Source organism: Oryctolagus cuniculus, chromosome 21 (genome assembly GCF_051225735.1).
Source record: "Oryctolagus cuniculus isolate XC-2025 breed Fujian yellow rabbit chromosome 21, ASM5122573v1, whole genome shotgun sequence".
Classification (NCBI taxonomy): Eukaryota; Metazoa; Chordata; class Mammalia; order Lagomorpha; family Leporidae; genus Oryctolagus; species Oryctolagus cuniculus.
Window position 1 is genome coordinate 35,669,499 of NC_142887.1, and position 20,441 is coordinate 35,689,939.

Here is a 20,441-nt window from a genome sequence, read left to right on the forward strand (position 1 = left end):
AGAAAATGGCAGGTGTTAGCGGAGATGTGGAGAAATTGGAATCCTTGTGAGGTGTTGTCGGGAATGTAAAAGTCCCCCCCCCCCCGCCCCCAACTGAAAAGAACTACCGTATGATCCAGCGATGCCACTTCTGGGTGTGGATCTAAGAGAGTGTTCAGAGAGAGAGAGGAGTACGCCATGTTGGCAGCCGCGGTATTCACCCTCCTCCGAGGTGGAAACAGCTCCAGCGTCCATTGGTGGGTGAGTGTGCAGGTCAGGTGTTGCACACCCACACAATAGCATGCTCTTCAGCCTTCAGAGGCAGGGAACTGTGACACAGGCTGCAACACGGATGAACCTTGGGGACCCGACGCTAAGTGCAGGCAGTCACAACATGACGAGTACCATGTCATCCCATTTACACGGGGTACCTAGAGAGACAGGAAGTGGGAGTGTGGGTGCCAGGGGCTGAGGCTGGAGAGGATTGGGGGTTAGCGTTATTTAAGAAGGGGAAGATGACAGGCCGGCGCCACGGCTCAGTAGGCTAATCCTCTGCCTGCGGTGCTGGTACTCCGGGTTCTAGTCCTGGTTGGGGAGCCGGTTCTGTCCCAGTTGTTCCTCTTCCAGTCCAGCTCTCTGCTGTGGCCCAGAGTGCAGTGGAGGATGGCCGAGGTCCTTGGGTCCTGCACCCACATGGGAGACCAAGAGGAAGCACCTGGCTCCTGGCTTTGGATTGGCGTAGCACGCCGGCCGTAGCGGCCATTTGGGGGGTGAACCAACGGAAGGAAGACCTTTCTCTCTGTCTCTCTCTCTCACTGCCTAACTCTGCCTGTCAAATAATAATAATAATAATAATAGAATGGGAAGATGATGTGCTCCAAAGATGGGTCATGGTGGGGCCAGTGCCGTAGCTCACTTGGTTAATCCTCTGCCTGCGGCTCCGGCATCCCTTATGGGCGCCGGTTCGAGTCCTGGTTGCTCCTCTTCCAGTCCAGCTTTCTGCTGTGGCCTGGGAAAGTAGCAGAGGATGGCCCAGGTGCTTGGGCCCCTGCACCCACATGGGAGACCTGGAAGAAGCTCCTGGCTCCTGGCTTCGGATTGGCGTATCTCCGGCCGTGGCTGCCATTTGGGAAGTGAACCAATGGAAGGAAGACCTTTCTCTCTGTCTTTCCCTCTCTCACTGTCTGTAACTCTAAATCTTACCAAAAAAAAAAAAAAAAAAAAAAAAAGATGGGCCATGGTGACGCTATTGCACAGTGTACCGAACCATACACTTAAATGGCTACAGTAGTGAATTTTATGTTATGTGTATTTTAACATAAGTATGTCTCTAAATATAAGATACTTCAATGAGTTTGTGGAAATGAAATTAGAAGATTCATTTTATTTTGGTACAAACATTTTTGAAACCCACACTTTTTTTTTTTTTAAGATTTATTTATTTGTTTGAGGGGTAGAGTTATAGACAAAGGAAAGACAGCAGTCGTCTGCTGCTTCACTCCCCAAATGGCCGCAACAGCCAGAGCTAGGCCAATCTGAAGCCAGGAGCCTGGAGCTGCTTCTGGGTCTCTCACAAGTGCTCAGGCCATCTTCCACTGCTTTCCCAGGCTATCGCAGAGAGCTGGACTTGTTTTGTGGGCACAGTGGAATGAGGGGAGCTCCTCACTTTGACATTGTTAACGATGCTGTGTTTTTAGTTTTCACTTGGCATCTGTCCTTGTTTCTTCAGTGCTGTTTTTCTCTGTAGTTTTGGTCTCTCTAGACTTGTCAGATACGTTAGACTGGGATTCTGAGAGCGGCTGGGGGGTGGGGGTCTGACCTCCCCTTCGATTAAAACTATCCCTGGCTTTGAGCTGAACTGATGTCTCCCAACCCAGAGACCAGCTGCGAGTACCTGCTCGCCATCAGATCACCAGTGTTGTGGGGAGGGAGCCTGAGTGTGTCCTACTGTCTTGTTTTTCCCTTCCACCTTTTAACAGGAGCAGTTTGACAGCTGCAGAAGAGTTGAAAGACTCGCACAGTAAGCACTCAGAGAGCCTGCACCTGGGCTCGCCAGCTGGGAGTCGTTTGCTGCACTCTGCTTTTTTTTTTAAACCCTTTGAGAGTGTTAGAGATATGCCGTTGACCCCTAAATACGATCACCAAGGACAGGCACAGTCCCCTACATAACCACAATACAATTTTCATATACAGTAAGCTTAACTGTAGGGGCTGGCGTTGTGGTGCAGCAGGTCAAGCTGCCGCCTGCATCCAGTGTGCCAGTTCCAGCCCCAGCAGTCTCTCTGCGGATTCAGCTCCCTGCTAATGTGTCTGGGAAGGGAGCAAGTGGCCCAATTACTTGGACCCCTGTCAGCCACAGGGGAGACTGGGTGGGGTCCAGGCTCCTGGCTTCAGCCTGGCCCAGCTGTGACCAATTATGGCCGTTTTGGGAGTGAACCAGGAGTCGGAAGATCTCTCTCTGTAACTCTGCCTTTCAAATACATTTTTTTTTAAACAAAAGAAATCTGTGATATTGTTACATAGAGTCTATATTCTAATTGTTCTTAAAATGTTTTATACTTTATTCTGTTTCTTTGAAGCAGGATTTATTCAAGAAAGGCGTGCTGTGTGTTGTCATTTTGTTTTGTGTATCAGTCTAGAAGTGGCTCTGTTTTGGGCAGCAGGGAAGGACAGTGTCTTTGACATTGATGGATTTGAAGAGTCCCGGCCAGGTGTCCTGTAGAATGTCCTTTAATTTGGATTGGCCTCTTTCCTCATGATCAGCTTCAGGTGAGACTGTCTTGTTGTTTTGTTTTTTAAAAGCAAGAATACGAGAGAGGTCATGAATTGTCACATCATGTTGAGTTTGCTCACCTGGTTCGTGCTCCGGCCAGGTGTGGTGCTACTGGGGATGTTTGGTTCATCTTTTGCAGTGAAGTGTGACTTGCGAGCGAGTAATCTGTTCACCGAGTCCCGTGAGCTCATGTGGACGCCTGTCTGAAGCACTTAGGACAGTGAGGGTTTAGAAATGGCTTTTGTGAGCGGCAGGCTTTGTGCAGCGGTTAAGGTGCCCTCCTGGAACGCCTATAGCCCGTGTCAGACTTGCCTGGCCTGGAGTTCGGGTTCCTGCTGATGGACACCTGGCAAGCAGCAGGTGATGGATGACTCAAGTGGTTCGATCCCTGCCACCCCTGTGGGAGACCTGGATTGGGCTCTGACTTTGGCCTGGCCAGCACTGGCTGTTGCGGGCTCTTCAGAAAGTGAAACAGTAGAAGAAAAAGCTCTCTCTGTCTGTTTGTGTCTTTCTCTCTCTTTCTCTGTGTGTATGTCTCTGCCTTTCAAAGAAATAAAATTTAACAAAGATGTAAAATGGCAATTTTTGTGTCATTCACATACCCTTTAATACATGGTTTGGTTTTACGAAGCGTTTTCCTCTTTGCTCTTATTCTCTGCCTCTCCGGCATGCCCCAGCCTCGGGAGCAGCCGTGCCTCCTCTGAGGCCTGCTACTGTGTTTAGAGGGAGCAGCACTGAGGGGCTGAGGCCTGAGTGGTAGCCCGGCTCTTTGTTAGCAGGGTGGCTCCAGCTGGAATCCCGTGTTTTCAATCATCATTCATATGCACGATAAACTGGAGTTCTTCAGACTCTTCTCCCACGTCCTGTTGGTAGTTCTCTTTCCCATAAATACCCTGGTCCCAGTATATTCCCTGTATTGACTCGTTTGGCCAAGCCGAAAGCACACACAGAATAATTCTGAAATTACTACTCCGAGACCTCCCTCCCCCCAACAAACGCCCCAAGGAAACCTCGGCAGGGTTCGTTGTTCCGAGCTTCGGTGGTTTCAGCCGAGGATGTCCCGGCATCCTCCTGTCCATCACCAGGCTTCCGCCTGCCTGTCTTCTTCCGCGAGGTTGTGTTCACATTGCATTCTGCTTGTGGGCAGTGTCAGGACTTGGCCTCTTCGTCTTTTTAATTTTGTTTAGTTTTAATTTTTTTTTTGAGACATGGTTCATTTGCCATAATATTCACCTTTTAAAGTATACAGTTCTGTGGTGTTTTTACAATGTTCACTAGGTTGGTGTAACTGGTTTGTTTTTTTTTTTTTTTAGGATGTTAAAATACGACTAAGAGTGGAAAGCCATAACTATCTTTTTTTTAAGGATTTATTTATTTATTTGAAAGTGTTATACAGAGAGAGGAGACGCAGAGAGAGGGGGGTCTTCCATCTGCTGGTTTACTCCCCAATTGGCTGCAACAGCCGGAGCTGTGCTAATCTGAAGCCAGGAGCCAGGAGCCAGGAGCTTCCTCTGGGTCTCCCACGTGGGTGCAGGGGCCCAAGGACCTGGGCCATCCTCTGCTGCTTTCCCAGGTCACAGCAGAGAGCTGGATCAGAAGTAGAGCAGTCGAGATGCGAACCGGCACCCATATGGGATGCTGGCACTGCAGGTGGTGGCTTTACCCACTACACCGCAGTGCCGGCCCCTGGAACTGTCTTTAAAAACAGATTTCCAGTCCTTTTGCTCTCACTCACATCCTAGGGGTAAGGTAACTGTTTTCATTTGTTTCCAGCTTATCTTTCTTTTTCTTTTTCTTTTTTTTTGAGGGGGTGGGGAGATAGAGTTGGAGAGGGAGAGACAGAGACAGAGAGAGATTCTGTCCACTGGTTCATTCCCCAAATGAACACAATGGCTGGGGCTGGGCCAGGAGCTTCATCTGGGTCTCCCACGCGAGTGCAGGGGTCCAAGTACTTGGCCATCCTCTGCTGCTTTCCTAGGCGCATTAGTAGGGAGCTGGCTGGGAAGTGGAGCAGCGGGGACTCGAATCCATAGAGGGTGCCGGCACTGCAGGCTGGGGCTTTAACTCACTGCATCACAGCGCCAGCCCCTTTCCTCTTTTTCTTTTCTCTTTTCTTCATACCTAGGAAGAGGCTCTCCTGGGTTGACTGCTTCCACTTACACTCTTTTCTTGTTCAGTTTCACAAAGGACCCCTGAAATCACTACAGGGATTCATGGAGCTGTTTCTCCTTCTCTTCCTCTCCGCCCCCACCCCCTTTTTAAAAGATTTATTTATTTATTTGAAAGGCAGAGTTACAGAGAGGCAGAGGCAGAGAGAGAGAGAGAGAGAGAAAGAGAGAGGAAGGGAAGGAGGGAGGGAGAGGTCTTCATCTGCTGGTTCACTCCCCAGATGGCCACAATGGCCGGAGCTGTGCCAATCTGAAGCCAGGAGCTAGGAGCTTCCTCCAGGTCTCCCACGCAGGTGCAGGGGCCAAGGACTTGGGCCATCCTCTACCGCTTTCCCAGACCACAGCAAGAGCTGGATTGGACGTGGAACAGTCGGGACTTGAGCGGGTGACAGCACTACAGGCGGCACATTTGCCCACCAGCCAAGCACCAGCCCCTCCTTTTCTTTTACAACTGGACTGTCCTCTATTCCAGAGACCCACCGTACTTTGACCAGTCTCCTGTGTGTGGGACTTCTGGTTGTTCCCATTTTCTTGCAATTGAAAACAGTGCTAGGGTGGGCATTTGGCCTAGCAGTTAAGACACCAACATCGCATCCTGGAGTGCCTGGGTTACAGTCCTGGCTCCCCTCCCACTTCGAGCTTCCTGCCCCTGTGCAGCCAGGGAGGCAGCAGGGATGGCTCAGATAATGGTGTCCCTGCCACTCATGTGGCTTCCAGGTTCCCGGCTTTAGCCAGGCCCAGTCCAGCCCCAGCTGTCTTGAGCATTTTAGGGAATAGCCCGTGGCAGGGAGCCCTGCTTGTCTGTGTCTGTCTCTCTCCCAAATAAATAAATTAAAAATTACAAAAGCACCACGATAAATAACCTTGTACCTATGGCCATTCCTTCAGCCACCCCCCACCCCTCCAATGCTTGAATTGCTGGAGATGTATTTTTCAATGTCCTTTTTTTTTTAAAAAACATTTTTTTAAAGAATTTATTTATTTGAGAGGTAGAGTTACAGCCAGTGAGAGGGAGGAGACAGAGAAAGGTCTTCCGTCTGCTGGTTCACTCCCCAGATAACTGCAACAGCTGGAGCTGCACCAATCTGAAGCCAGGAACCAGGAGCTTCTTCCTGTCTCCCACATGAGTGCAGGGGCCCAAGGACTTGGGCCATCTTCTACTGCTTTCCCAGGCCATAGCAGAGAGCTGGACTGGAAGAGGAGCAACTGGGACTAGAACTGGTGCCCATATGGGATGCTGGTGTCGCAGGTGGATGATTAACCTACTGAGCCACAGCGCCAGCGCCCCTCTCCCCCTTTTAATGATTTATTTATTTGAAAGGCAGAGTTCACTCTCCAAATGGCCAGAATGGCCAGAGCTGGGCCAGGCTGAAGCCAGGAGCTTCTTCCAGGTCTCCCACTTGGGTGCAGGAACCCAAGCACTTGGGCCATCCTCAGCTGGGACTCGAACCAGTGCCCATATGGGATGCTGGTGCTGCAGGTGGCTATACCGATCTGAAGCCAGGATCCAGGAGCTTCCTCTGAGTCTTCCCATGGGGGTGCAGGGGCCCAAGGACCTGGGCCATCTTCTACTGCTTTCCCAGGCCATAGCAGAGAGCTGGATCCGGGCCCTGTGGGATGCCGACAGTGCAGGTAGCAGCCTGACCCACTACGCCACTGCGCCAGCCCCTCAATATAAATTCTTAAAGGTAGACTTGGTGGGCCAAAGTCAGTGCATGTATAGTTTTGTTAAATATTGTCAGATTTCTTATTTTTCCCTCTTAGCTTTCTGGGCTGAAGTCAGTTTACAGGACTGACTTCTGAAGTGACAGTTTTGAGACTGACCAGTGCTAAACTGGACAGGATCCTGGGACAGCATAAGCCGGCTTGTCCCCTAGGCGAGTCCTGCTGCCTGGTCTCCCTCGCTAAGTTAGTGTCTCTGTCTTTCTACTTTCCAGGTTTTTGAACTTTGTCCACCTCTTTCCGGTCCTCTGTCCTTGTGACCTTTTAGAAATGCCATTGCTGTTACTGTAATAGAGTTCAGGAGAGACCACAGGTGCAGGAATGCTCACACGGGGAGGGTGTTCGCATTCTCTCAGGATTGCTGGCTGTGAAATTGATCCTGCTGTATTGAAAGGTGGGGAAGGAGTTGGGGGGAGGGGAGGGCCGACATTCAGAGGAGTAGCACTGAAAGAGCAGCATAAACCTGTTGGCTTGCGGGAAATCCCGGAACGAATCAATGGCAAGGATGCCCCAGGGCAGTGGGGGTTAGGCCCGGAGACTGGGGCGGAGGAGGCCGCCCGCTCTGTGTCCTGTTCCAGGGCACATGGTGAGGGCAGTCTCCTCCGTGTCTGTGCTGGCCGTGGACAAAGCCAGTGTGGCCTGAGTGGGTGAGGTCCCAGGTGACCTCAGCTGCCCTCGTTGCCCTGTGGCAGAAGGTAGGACACATGCTGGGTGCCCACTGGGGCGACGCAGGAGCAACCGGGAGGAAGTGGACTTTGAATTTGGAACTTGGGCAGTTGTTTTTGTGCACTGGGGTCTGTATCGTCCCCACGAGTATACACTGAGAAGACAAACATGCTCATCTTGGTGTTTTGAAAGCACCACTTTCAGAATCCTCATAGAATGGAGCCAGATGGGCTCCTGGGGCACACCCACCAGCAGCAGGTCCTTAGCCTGTGCCAGGTTAACAATCACACGTGACACAGTGGCAGCACCGTTAGGAATTTTCTGTGTTCTGGCTGTCTGGGTTTAGAAACTCTGCTTGGTAGGTGGTACCCCTTGGCTTGGTAAGCTTGGATTTTTGGCTGTGATTTCTGGCTGGATTTGGCTCTGAATTACGAGAGGGATGTGTGTTCAGACAACAGAGTGCTAAAGAGGCTTAAGTCCTCCTGGGTTTCCTTTTTTTGCAAAGGTTATAGGCCCTAACACCCTGTGTGGGCAGGCGGGTTTTTTTTTTTTTTTTTTTTTTTTTTTTTTTGAATTTCTAGAAACCTAGGTGAGAATCGCATTTTTTTGTCCTTTATTTGCAAATAATCTTCCTTCCTAGCTGAACACGGTGGGGAAAAGCATGCCAGAGACTGCCCTCCCTCTCACTCAGCTTCCCTGGTGGCCCCCTGCCCTCCAGCTCCCCCAGCTCCCACTGTGAGGGTCCCTGCATGCCTGGTGCAGCCAGTGATGCTGAGGTGACGGGGCCCGGGGCACATGGAGCACACAGAGCAACATGGGCCTGGGCTGTGAGGTGAGGAGGCCCCGGCCCCTGCCCTAAGCACCACTCCTACCCTGGGGTAGAGCCCCCGGTCCTGCTGAGCCAGTTCCCTCAGTACCGAGTCAGCCGCGTGCAGCGCTGCGTGCTTGGAAGTCTTGGTGAGGGCATCTGAAGAGAGGAGAGAGAAGATGCTGTTCTTTCCTTTTTAAAGATTTATTTATGTATTTATTTGCGAGACAAATTTGCAGACAGAAGGAAAGACAGACACAGAGAGAGAGAGAGAGAGAGAGAGAGAGTTCTTCTATCTGCTGGTTCACTCCCCAGTGGCAGCAATGGCTGGAGCTGGGCTGATCTGAAGCCCGAGGAGCCAGAAGCTTCTTCTGGGTCTCCCACGCAGTTGTACGGGACCAAGCATTTCCACCCTCTGCTGCTTTCCCAGGCACATCAGCAGGGAGTTGGATTGGAAGTGGAGCAGTTGGGAGTCGAACTCGTCACCCATATGAGATGCCGGCACCGCAGGCAGTGCTTTACCTGTTGCGCCACAGCGCCGGCCCCGGAGCTGTGTCTTGAAAGCACCGAGGAGCAGCCTGACTGTGGAGCCGAGAGCCGCCCCTGTTGCTGCTGCTTTCCAGGACATCAGGGGTGGGCTTGGCATTAGGCTGTGTCACGGGGTCAGGTGTTGATTCCATCCCGTTGCTGGTGGGAGTTCTAGAAGAAGAGCCCAGGAGGGCGTGCCTTCTGCTAAGGGAAGCGAGGCAGGGTCATCGGTGGGTGTGTCCTCGCCCATTTCCCCATGCCTGGGACAGGGCCTGGTGTGCAGAGTGAGGCGGGGGCAGGGTGGCTGATGCCACGCGAGAGTCAGCATGGGACTGGAGGCAGGCCTGGTGTCCAGCTGTGTGTCCTGAGCTGCCCTGGGGAAACTTCCCAAGAGGTGGGCCAACCCCCCCCCCCCCCCCGACTCAGAGAACCCCCTTGTCCATCCACCACCATCCTGTCAGGCCAAGCCGTTCCCTTCCTTGGGTGGCAAGGCCCCTCTGTGCTGCTGGTGGGTTTCCATGTAGGCACGAGGCGGGTGTTGAATAAACAAGTGGATGAGAGGGTGGATAGGAGAAGGGCCCAGGGTTGCCACCTGAGCCCTGGAGAGGCCGGCTCAGCGGAGGAGCTGCCTCTGTCACTCGGGCTTTCTGGTTACTGTCCTCGCAGGTTTCACTTCTGTTTCCTGCCCCTCCCCAGCCGTGGGCAGCCGCAGGCTACAGATGGTTTCCCACAAACAGTCAGCTGGGCTCAGCTGCTCTGCGGAGCGTGTGGTGGAGCAGCGGTCTCTGCCGCCTCCTTCCCTCCCCCCACTTCCCTCTGCCCCAGATTCATCTCTTCTTTCTCTGAGCAGCTTCGCCACGTGCCCTGCCAGGTTTGGGGAAGAGGCCAAGATACAAAGTGGACCCACAGGTCTTGCTCGCTTGAGCAGGCATATTTGGCTGCAGTGCCACACACCTTGGCCGCACCCGGGCTCGTCTTCCAATCCGGCCTGCCTTTGGCCTTTGCCCAAGCTCGCCCCTCAGCCGGGAAGCCCTGCTGTTGTCCCTGCCTCCTCAGCTTCTGCTCTCAGGTCCGGCTGCCCGCCAGAAGCCCAGCATGGGCTTCGCGTCTCCAGCAAGAGCGCACATTCTCTGCCCACCTCCCACCCTGCCCTCGTGTCACAGCGCCGATGAGCGGAGCACTGGGTGCTGCAGGCGGCATGGATCAGGACACAGGACAGGGCGCTTGCAGTCCCCCCTGTAGTGCTGGGTGTCGGCAGAGAGCAGCCACAGTTGTCTCACATCGGGGCGGCAGTAACTGAGGTTACTGCCACAGTGCAGTCTGGGTGGTGAGATACCCCGAATCATGTCCCCTGAATGTGCCCTGATGCAGCTTCTCCCTCTGAGGTCCTGGCCTTGTGTTGGCCCGTCTCAGACCCAAGTTGCACATTTGGCTAGAGAAACGCCCAGGCTGACAGCAGCTATCATCGTCATGTGTCTGAGAAGGAGCCCTGGAAGTGGCTCCCTGCATGTGAGCCGGGTGACCTGTTCTGGGCTGCCGCGAGCGTCAGTGGGGGACACCCAGGCTTCTGTCCGAGGTGCTCAGCGCAGCCTGTGGAGGAAAGGGAGGGACGCCCAGGCAGCTCTGAGACCTCGGGGTTGGGGTGATTGAAGAATCCCATCGACAGCTCTACGTAACCATTCAGTGTCATGTGCTCGGCCTGTCTGGGGATAGAAAAGTTGCTGTGTAGTGTTTTTTTAAGAGTTTATTTATTTATTTGGCTGGCGCCGTGGCTCAATAGGCTAATCCTCCACCTGCGGCGCCGGCACACCGGGTTCTAGTCCCGGTCAGGGCGCCGGATTCTGTCCCGGTTGCCCCTCTTCCAGGCCAGCTCTCTGCTGTGGCCCGGGAGTGCAGTGGAGGATGGCCCAAGTGCTTGGGCCCTGCACCCCATGGGAGACCAGGAAAAGCACCTGGCTCCTGCCATCGGATCAGTGCGATGCGCCGGCCGCAGCGCGCCAGCTGCAGCGGCCATTGGAGGGTGAACCAATGGTAAAAGGAAGACCTTTCTCTCTGTCTCTCTCTCTCTCTCTCTCTCTCACTGTCCACTCTGCCTGTCAAAAAATAAATAATAATAAAAAAAAGTTTATTTATTTGAAAGGCAGAGTTATAGAGAGGCAGAGGCAAGGAGAGAGGGAGGGTTCTTCCATCTGCTGGTTCACTCCTCAAATGGCTGCAACAGCCAGAGCTGGGTCGATCTGAAGCCAGGAGCCAGGAACTTCTTCCCGGCCTCCCACATGGGTGCAGGGGCCCAAGGACTTGGCTGTCTTCCACTGCTTTCCCAGGCCACAGCAGAGAGCTGGGTCAGAAGTGGAGCAGCCAAGACTGCCACCTGCTGGCACTGCAGGTGGCAGCTTTACCCACTGTGCCATAGCAACAACCCCAGTAGTCTTAAGCTTACCAAGCGTATCAAAAGTGCTATTAATCCTAGTATTTTTAAGGGTTTTTATAGGAAAAAAAAAAGGGACAGGAAAGGTAAGCCCTAACGTGGTGTGTGCATTTTGTCTTATGAAATATTTCTCATTGAATATTTATCATATAATAAAGAGAAGCGTGGAGTGTTCAGTACAAGAAAAGTGTCAGAGCCGGTGACACCAGCAGAACCAGATGGCCAGGGAAGCTTCTGTCAGGTGGGGCAGTGGTTTGCAGGAGGCTGCCCTGCCCCATGCCTCACTTTCACTCCCTTGTCAAGTCCTTGTCAAGTCTTGGTCACAGGTGGGCCTGAAGGAGTGAGACCCCTCCTGTGGCCACCTGCAGCCATGCGCACTGAGTCTGTTTCCTTTCCGACTTGACCTTGCAGCAGGCCCCTTCTTCCCCCGGCGCCAGGCAGAGCAGGAGGGCAGCAGCCTGGCACGGGGCTGCCTCTGGCTCTCCCTTGCCCTGTGGCCTTGAGTCAGTCTCCTCCCTCCTCTCTGCCTGCCCCTCACCTGCAGGAGGAAGGAGCCTGGTTCTCCCCTCTCACAGCAGAGTTGGACGACTCCCAAGAGACGGGTGTCCAGGGACTGACTTGTGACTTCTTATCAGATGGTTCTATGTAAAACTGGAATTTTGGGGCGGGCGTTTGCTGTGACAGTAGCATGCTGCTGGTGACGCTTGGGTTCAAGTCCCCACTCTACTTCTGATCCAGCTTCCTGCTGATGAACACCCTGGGAGACACCAGCTGATGACTCAGGTCCCTGCTACCCTGTGGGAGACTGGGATGGAGTTCTGGGACCCTGAACCTGGCCAGCCCTGGCTGTGGGCATTTCCAGGGTGGACCACAGATGGAAGATATTTTTCTCTCGGCCTTTCAAATAAAAATAAATAGGCCAGTGCTGTGGCTCAGGTCAGTCCTCTGCCTGTGGCGCTGGTATCCCATATGGGCGCCAGTTCTAGTCCCAGCTGCTCCTCTTCTGATCCAGCTCTCTGCTGTGGCCTAGGAAGGCAGTGAAGATGGCCCAAGTGCTTGGGCTCCTGAACCTATGTGGGAGACCTGGAGGTAACTCCTGCTCCTGGCTTTGAATCAGCTCAGCTCTGGTCGTTGTGGCCATTTGGTGAGTGAAACAACGTATGGAAGACCTTTCTGTCTCTCCCTTTCACTGTTTGTAACTCTACTGCTCAAATAAATAAATAAATATTTTTATAAAAAAACAAATAAATATTTTTGAAATGCTACAATTATTCTTCCATCTTTGGCTTCCTGTTCACACCTTCCCACGGTGCACCAGGGCCTTTGCAGGTCCAAGAGGCAGATTGGAACATACTGAGGCCCTGGTCTGGAGACCTATGCAGCCTGGAGGGACTAGCAGGCAGCTGGGCAGACAGGTCCTCACTTCGCACCAACAGGGGGCTCCCAGGCCCGTGTGGGGGAGGGCAGCCTGGGCTCTGGAAAGAGCTCCCTTGCCCGGAGGCTGGGGCTGCTAGAGATGCCGGCAGAAGTGCCCTGGCCTTTGCTGTGTCAGCAGTTGCCTGTTGGGAGATGCAGTGCAGGGGAGAGACCCCTTTCATGTAGTCATTAAGAAATGGGGGATACCAAGGCATGATCCCTTTTGTAGGATTTCTTTCTTTACTTGAAAGAGTGAGTGGCAGAGAGAGAGGGTCCATTCACTGGTGCACTCCCCTGATGGCTGCAGCAGCCAGGTCTGGGCCAGGCGGAAGCCGGGAGCCAGGAACTCCATCCTGGACTCCCACATGAGTTGCTGGGGCCCACGCACTTGGGCCATCCTCTGCTGCCTGTCCTGCATTCGCAGGAAGCTGGATTGGAAGTAACAGTCCCTGGGACTTGAACTGACTCCAGCTTGGGATGCCAGCATTGCAAACAGTGGCTTAACTCTCTGCAAGCCAGCCCTGCCCTAATGTGAGAAGCATGCGTGACTCATTTGGCATCCCCCAGTGTTTTCTAGGGTTCTGAAGAAAACCTCCATCAGTGGACTCTGCTGTGGTGCCTCCTCCCTGGCGCTTCCAGCCCCCGGAAGTCTGAACGGGCAGTATTTGAAGTAGGCACCTGTGGCATGGGCTCCTGTGGCTGCCTGAGCAGGGTTCACAGTGCACCTCTCTCCTTTTGCTTTCAGAAGTGACCGGGGAAGTGCGTCCGTACCATGGGAAGGAGGCTGTGGATCCGCGGCAGGGGCGAGCCCGAGGAGGCGACGCCACACACTTCCACGCGGTGAACGTGGCGCAGCCCGTGCGCTTCAGCAGTAAGTTGCAGACCTGCCCTGCTGTGGCACTGTGTAGCCAGCCTGCTCATTCTCAGTGGGAGGGCTTGGTCTGAAAGCCGCTGGGGCGGGGGTGGGGGGCAGGAGTTGAGGCTGCAGTGCCCCACTCCTTGTCAGCTGGCGTCCAGATGGTGAAACGAGACGGGTACCTGGGCTGTGGAGCCAGGCTGCTTTTTGCCCAAGATGACTGCCTTTTGGGGCTGGCTGGCACTGGCCCTTGAAGGTCCTGTAGTGTGTTGATTGCCTTCATGGACGGAGAAATGGGCCCTGGGAGGGTCGCTCCAGCTGATGGGGTGGGAAGGCTGACTTCTTACGGCTTTCTTAGGGAACTGGTTGTTTAATGAACCCCCTGCAGCATTCAGAAGTTAGAGGAGCAGCTGGAGCTAGGGAACACTGAGGGGAGGGACAGCTGTCCTGAGCAGAGACGTGGGGGCGTGGGGCCACACTTGGGTGCGGGGAGTGGCAGCAGGCAGGCCGGAGGACGCTTGTGCGGCAGGGTCTGCTTGCTCATGGCGGCGCTCAGCCTGGACACTTGTGCCCACTCTTGAGCCGGGTGGCTGCAGAGGGCCCTCCACAGGCCCCGGCTCTGTCAGCCATGAGACCCTGGGCAGTCAGCTGTCCTGTCACGCTCCTCGTGGCTCGGACTCCTCTTGGAGCCATCCCTGGATGGGGCTGCCACCTGTTGGGAGTGTGGTCAGGCTGAGTGGCCTTGTTGTGGCCACTTAGGGAATGCACAGCGAACGCCACTTGACTCTCTGCTCAGCAGGCCTGGGCTGTATATGCTGCCCTGCGCCTTCCCGACTGTGCGCTCAGGCCCTGGTGGGGGAGAGGGCAGATGGGGAGCAGGAGGCGCTGTCCAGGGTGCTGCCCGCGCGACTCAGCAGCCCAGCAGGCCACCACCTCCTTCCCATAATCATTCCATGGAGCCACAGGTCTTGCTCTTTTGAGCAGGCAGAGAGAGAGAGATGGGACATTCGGGTGCAGTGCAGTACACCTTGGCCACACCTAGGCTCGTCCTCCAGTCTGGCCTCCTGGGGTGAGGCACAGGAGTGTGAACAGAGCCTCTAAGGAGCTAGTTCTGTTGCAGCTTTTTTTTTTTTTTTTAAACATCTGGCTTTGATTAAAAAAAATGTTTCGGGGCCAGTGCTATGGCGTAGCTGGTAAAGGCACCGCCTGCAGTGCTGGTTCGAGTCCTGGCTGCTCCACTCCTGATCCAGCTCCCTGCTGTGGCCTGTGGAAGCAGGAGAAGACGGCCCAAATCCTTGGGCCCCTGCATCCATGTGGGAGACCTGAAAGAAGCTCCTGGCTCCTGGCTTCAGATTGGCTCAGCTCTGGCCATTGTGGCCACTTGGGGAGTGAACCAGTGGACCAGTGGACCTCTCTCTCTTTGCCTCTGCCTCTCTGTAACTCTGCCTTTCAACTAAATTAAAAAAATGTTCCTCCACTTGAGTGTTTTAGTAGGAGATATCCTGACACTTGGAGGTTACAGATTCTGTGAAACAGGCCCCAGTGCTGCTAACAGGGTGAACTGGACTGTCGCACCAGGCCTTCCCTTGTTGGCAGGGCAGGTGGACAGGTCTTTGCCGGGAGAGACTCTGGGAGGCCAGGGCTCCTGCTGGCTCCTTGGCTGTACCCAGGCTGTTGCCACCACCTCTTCCTCCTCCTCCTCCTCCTGCTGAGGTGTGCCTGACCCTCTCTGATGTAGTGGAGAATTTTGCATTTGGAGTTGGGGGTCCTAATTTGGGGGTCGACTCCCCTTCTGTTCTTCATGTTTCCTAGGGAAGTGCCCCACAGGGTGGCACCACTATGAAGGCACGGCCAGCTGCTACCGTGTCTACCTGAGCGGGGAGAACTACTGGGACGCGGCGCAGACCTGCCAGCGTGTGAACGGCTCCCTCGCCACCTTCTCCACCGACCAGGAGCTGCGCTTCGTCCTGGCCCAGGAATGGGACCAGCCCGAGCGGAGCTTTGGTTGGAAGGACCAGCGCAAGTGAGTCCTGGGCTGGGGTCTGGTGGCCCTCCCCCAGGGCAGCTGCATGTGCCCAGCGCAGGCTGAGTGTCTCCAGGGCTGGGGCTGGAGAGCGGATGCGAGGGCACAGACTGGGCAGGTGCGGCCTGCACTCGGGAGCACCCTGCCGCCTGGGGCCGGCTGGAATTGCGCAGGAAGCCACGATCACGATGTTAAGCCATGTGACAGCGTTCGTCCTCAGGAGCTTCTCTCTTTACCGAGAAGTGATTCCTGTCCCCCGGAGTCGGCCCTGGAGAGAGAGGATACATTTCTGTGATTTTAACCCATCCACAGCGTTGTATCCATGGAGCCGGATGTCCATCAAGAATGTGGTTGTCTGACTGAAAATTTGAAAGCTTTCTTTCAGCTGATGAGAATAGTCTTGGCGGGAGTTATGTCAGATAAATCTTCTGGCTTGGGGATTTATTTATTTATTTATTTATTTATTTAAACTTATTTATTTATTTGAAAGAGTTACAGAGAAAGAGGGAGAGGCAGAGAGAGAAATCTTCAATCAGTTGGTTCACTTCCCAGATAGCTACAGTGGCTGGGGTTGGGTCAGGCTAAAGCCAGGAATTAGGAGCTTATTCCAGGTCTCCCATTTGGGTGCAGGGGACCAAACAGTTGGACCATCTTCCATTGCTTTTCCCAGGCCATTAGCAGGGAGCTGGATTGGAAGTGGAGCAGCCGCAAATGAGCTGGTTGCCCATATGGGATGCTGGTAGTGCAGGCCGTGGCTTTACTTGCTATACCACAATGCTGGCCCAATTTTTTTTTTTAAGATTTATTTAGGGAATTTGTAAGAATTTGTTTTAAAGTTCCAGTTCCTACAGACATTTAAGAAATTGTAATTTATTTGGAAGGCAGAGTGACAGAGGGAACATCCATTGATTCACTCCTCAAATGCCTACCTGGCCTGGCCAGGGCTGGGTCATGCTGAAGCCAGGAGCTAGGAACTCCATCTGGGTCTCCCACATGGCTTGTAGGGACACAGATATTTGGAGCTATCGCCTACAGGTGCCCAGTCCTTAGCAGGAAGTTGGACTGGAAGCAGAGCGAGGACTCAAACGCAGGCACTGCCATATAGGATGCGGGTACCCTGAACAGCTGGCTTAAACTGCTGTGCCATATTGCTCTCCCCTAGTGTGTTGAGAATTTCAGTGCATTTTATCAACAGGCATTTGGTCTGGTGGTTAAGTTCCTGTTAGGATGGTTTGAATTTCAACTCTGTCTCTAATTCCAGCTTCCTTAATGCCCATCCTGGGAGGCAGCAGGTGAAGGCTCAAGCACTTGGATTTCTGCTGCCCATGTGGGAGACCCGGGCTGTGTTCCCAGTGCTCCTGTAGCTTCCCTCCAGCCTGCTTCAACGTTGCCTGGTTGCCGCAGGCGTCTGGGCAGTGAAGCAGCAGTTGGGAGATCTCCCTGTGTCTGTCTGGCCACCTCTCAATAAACAAAATAAATGAGTGAAATGAAAATTACTCAGGTTTGGCCGGTGCCGCGGCTCACTAGGCTAATCCTCCGCCTTGCGGCGCCTGCACACCGGGTTCTAGTCCCAGTCGGGGCACCAGATTCTGTCCCGGTTGCCCCTCTTCCAGGCCAGCTCTCTGCTGTGGCCCGGGAGGGAGTGGAGAATGGCCCAAGTGCTTGGGCCCTGCACCCCATGGGAGACCAGGAAAAGCACCTGGCTCCTGCCATTGGATCAGTGCGGTGCGCCGGCTGCAGCACGCCGGCTGCGGCGGCCATTGGAGGGTGAACCAACAGCAAAGGAAGACCTTTCTCTCTGTCTCTCTCTCTCACTGTCCACTCTGCCTGTCAAAAAAAAAAAAAATTACTCAGGCTTGAGAAGCACGGTGTTTGGAGCTCAGCGTCACTGTTGAAACCTGTGCGTGGTTTGGCTCTCCTGTGCTGAGGTCTCTGACTCTCCGTCTCTGTCCCCTGCAGGCTGTGGGTGGGCTACCAGTATGTCATCACTGGCCGGAACCGCTCCTTCGAAGGTCGCTGGGAGGTGGCATTCAAAGGTAAGCCTAGGTGGCTGTTGGCATTCGAAAGTGAGGGGAGTCAGCCAGCCCTGGGGCACGTTGCTCGGGTTTCCCTTCCACCCTTGCCCTGCTGCCTTGCAGAGCACTTGGTGTCGGGGCGTGGGGAGATGGGGTTCCAGATTGTGGGTGGTGGTGGTGGTGCTGGCCCGTGTGGGGCCGGGTCCTTCTCCAGAACTCACTAGGGCTTCTTGCTCCGGCTGGATTTCCAGACTGTCTTCCTGTGGAACGAGTTAGGACTTTGGGGAGTGCAAAATGTGCTGCTGATGTGAGCCAAGAGAGGAAGGACTCGCCTTTTAGGTCAGAGAAGGTCAGAATTAGAATCCAAACTTGAAGAGAACGGGGCCGGGGGAGGGGCGTAGAGAGAGCGAGAGCGAGCGAGCTTGGGAGCGCGAGCGAGGGCGCGTGAGCAGCGCGTGTGTGTGAGTGTGAGTGTGTGTGTGTGTGTGAGTGTGTGTGCTTTCAACAATTTCCTGCTGCAGCGCTCGGAAACGCCCAGGTGGCACGAAGGAGCCATTGCTCCTGCCTGTGGCCCGGGTGCCGGTGCCCCGGCCCAGTGTCCTCTGCACTTGCCGTCTGCACTGTGTCGGAGGCCGGGTCCCTGCTCCGGCCCTGCCTCCCGGGCTGCCCTTCTTCCACCTCTGGCTGGAGTTTCTCTTCGGCCGCGCAGACAAGCCCTGCTCCTGAGGTCTTGAGCGTCTCTGCCTGAAGGTCCAGGGACAGTTAGGGGAATTTGAGCATGGATGACGGGGGGCGCGGCGGCGGCACTGTGGTTGTATGGCTTTAGGGGGTGTGCCCCTGTGTGCACAGGTGCACATTAGGATGTGTGTGTGCGCACGCGCATGGAGGGGTGATGAACGGCACAGCAGGATGCAGCCCGGTGCTGAAACTGCCCGGAACCTGCACTTTGCTCCTTTTCTCTAATTCTGTGTGTGGAGAAGTAATACTTTCCCACACCAAAAGCCTTTCCGAAGATGTCGGCTGAGAAACTGCAGGGTGAAGGAAAGACAGGGGTTACGGGGAAGGTGGCAGAGCCGGCCCGCGTGTCATACCGGGGGACTGCGTATTGCAGTGCAACTGTGACCCCCGCACGTGGTGTCTTCAGTGCATGTTTTCCTTGAAGGTTTTCAGGCCCTGCGCCCACCCTCAGCGCATGTCCACAGCCCGCACACGGTTTTCAGTTTGGAGCTCGTTCCCTTGGCCTCTCCCCCGGAGGGTGGCTGTGTGCGTTCAGCTCAGCTGCTATCTGTGCGGGCCTGGGAGCCAGGGCCCTGCACCTGGGTGCCCCTGCACCCCGGGGACTGGGAGCTGCTCCTCTGGAGGACCCGGGGCCTGTGGTTTTAGGACGCCTGTGCCAAAACTTTGAGAAGCTCAGATCCTTGTGCCTGGTTTCCTGCTGCCCCTTTGGCTTCTTATCTTGGCTAACGGTGCCACGTCACTTTGTGGTTTGTTTGTCCTTGATAAGCATTTTAAAGCCTAAACGTGGACCCGCACAGTGTGGTTCATGTGTCTGTATGTCATATGACAACTTGCCCCTGTAAGGTTTGTTCCCTGTCATTGCCTTCTCCTTGTCCCTTGGGTCCCCATGTGTACACACACTGCCGGGCCCACCTGAGGCACAGACAGGGAAGTCAGGACCTCCCCAGGCCACGTCTTTCCAGATGTGACCTGTCCTTGGTGGTCACAGACTCTCCACTTGGGGCGCTGTGTCTGGGGGAGGGATGTGACCTGGTGCGACTGTGGGCTGGGGCCCTAGCATCTAGAAGCCTCCCAGTGGTCAGGAAGGGACTACACTGGCCTAGCAGCCACTGGATGGCGCGGTACAGAGACCCCGCTCGTCTGGCTGTGGTTCCCAGAACCGAGGCAGCCACAGGGTCGGGTGCACCCTGGTGGCTCCATTGAGGTGTCCAGAGGGCCCTGTGCAGGCTGTTCTGTGGGTACCAAGGCAGCAAGATAGGAAAGGGGGGTCTGTGTAGGCTCAGAAAAGTGAGTGCTGCAGGAACAGTGGGCACTTGGGTAGGGCAGTGGGGGTGGGGGGAGAGGGTCTTCCCAAGCTGAGGGAGCTGGTGAGACGCGCAGGTGGGAGTGGCTGCTCAGACGTGCAGGGAGGGGGAGGTGTGCCGCAGGCAGGCAGGCGGGCAGGCGGCTTGCGTGTGCTCTTGGGTGCAGGCAGCAGTGGCTGGCCCTGGAGAGAGATCTGCAGGGGTGATTGCAGCGAAGCCAGGTAAGGCGTCCTGCGCCTGCACCCTTTCAGATCCCTCGGGCTTGTCCCTTGTCACCAGCCTTGCAGTGATAAGGCCCTAACCCCACCCTGGTCTCCATCCACCTGATCACTGTAGTGCTGGCCTGCTGGCGCCCACCCTGTCTCCTCTCGCAGCCGCCAGAGGGTCCTGTTCCCCTGCGCCCTGCCCTTCCCGGCTCTCCCTTTCTCGCAGTTGTGAGTCTCGCCCTGCCCTCTTCCCGCCTCCCCCAGCTTGCTCTCAGGGCTCAGCCCCAGTGCAGGGGGTGCCCACTGTGCTGGCCACCAGTCAGCACCCTAGATTCGCCTCCGGTAGCTTCTTGGGCAGGTTTACTGCCATGAGGGGCTCTGGCCCCGAGTCTGGTTACCTGAGTCACCCTTTGACTTTGCCCTGGCCCTGTCTGGTCTCTGTCACTGGCGGGCACCACGCCCAGGACTCTGCCCTGAGGGGTCACTTGTGCTTCCGTCTCAGCACTGCAGGTGGGCCGGGTAGCGCAGGGCTGGCACCCACCTTGGTGTTGAAGACTTCGTCATTTTTTTTTAAAGTTTGGGATGAACCTCTTCCTTACTTAGCCCATGGAAAAATAAGTCAGTGAAGAAATCTATTTTAAAAGGGGAAGGGAGCTCTCAGGTGAAGGGGGCTCTGTGGGAAACCAGGGGCTGCTTACAGAGGGCTCGGTGGAATGGTTGGGAGGAAGGGCAGAGGCCGTGTGCACAGTTGTCCCTGGTGGCTGTGCCGGCCAGGTAGGAATGGATCTTGCAGGCCCTGGTACCTCCTGGA

At 54.9% G+C, this 20,441-nt stretch overlaps 1 protein-coding gene across 2 annotated transcripts in view; it reads left to right on the forward strand.

Moving 5' to 3' along the window:
- Nucleotides 1-20,441, forward strand: part of DGCR2 (DiGeorge syndrome critical region gene 2) — an 83,223-nt gene that overhangs the window by 46,397 nt on the left and 16,385 nt on the right. For both annotated transcript variants that reach the window (XM_051837255.3, XM_051837252.3), the window contains 3 exons: nt 13,234-13,359; nt 15,157-15,367; nt 17,327-17,403. In XM_051837255.3, the coding sequence (XP_051693215.1) occupies nt 13,234-13,359; nt 15,157-15,367; nt 17,327-17,403 (414 nt within the window). The remainder of the gene's footprint in view (nt 1-13,233; nt 13,360-15,156; nt 15,368-17,326; nt 17,404-20,441) is intronic.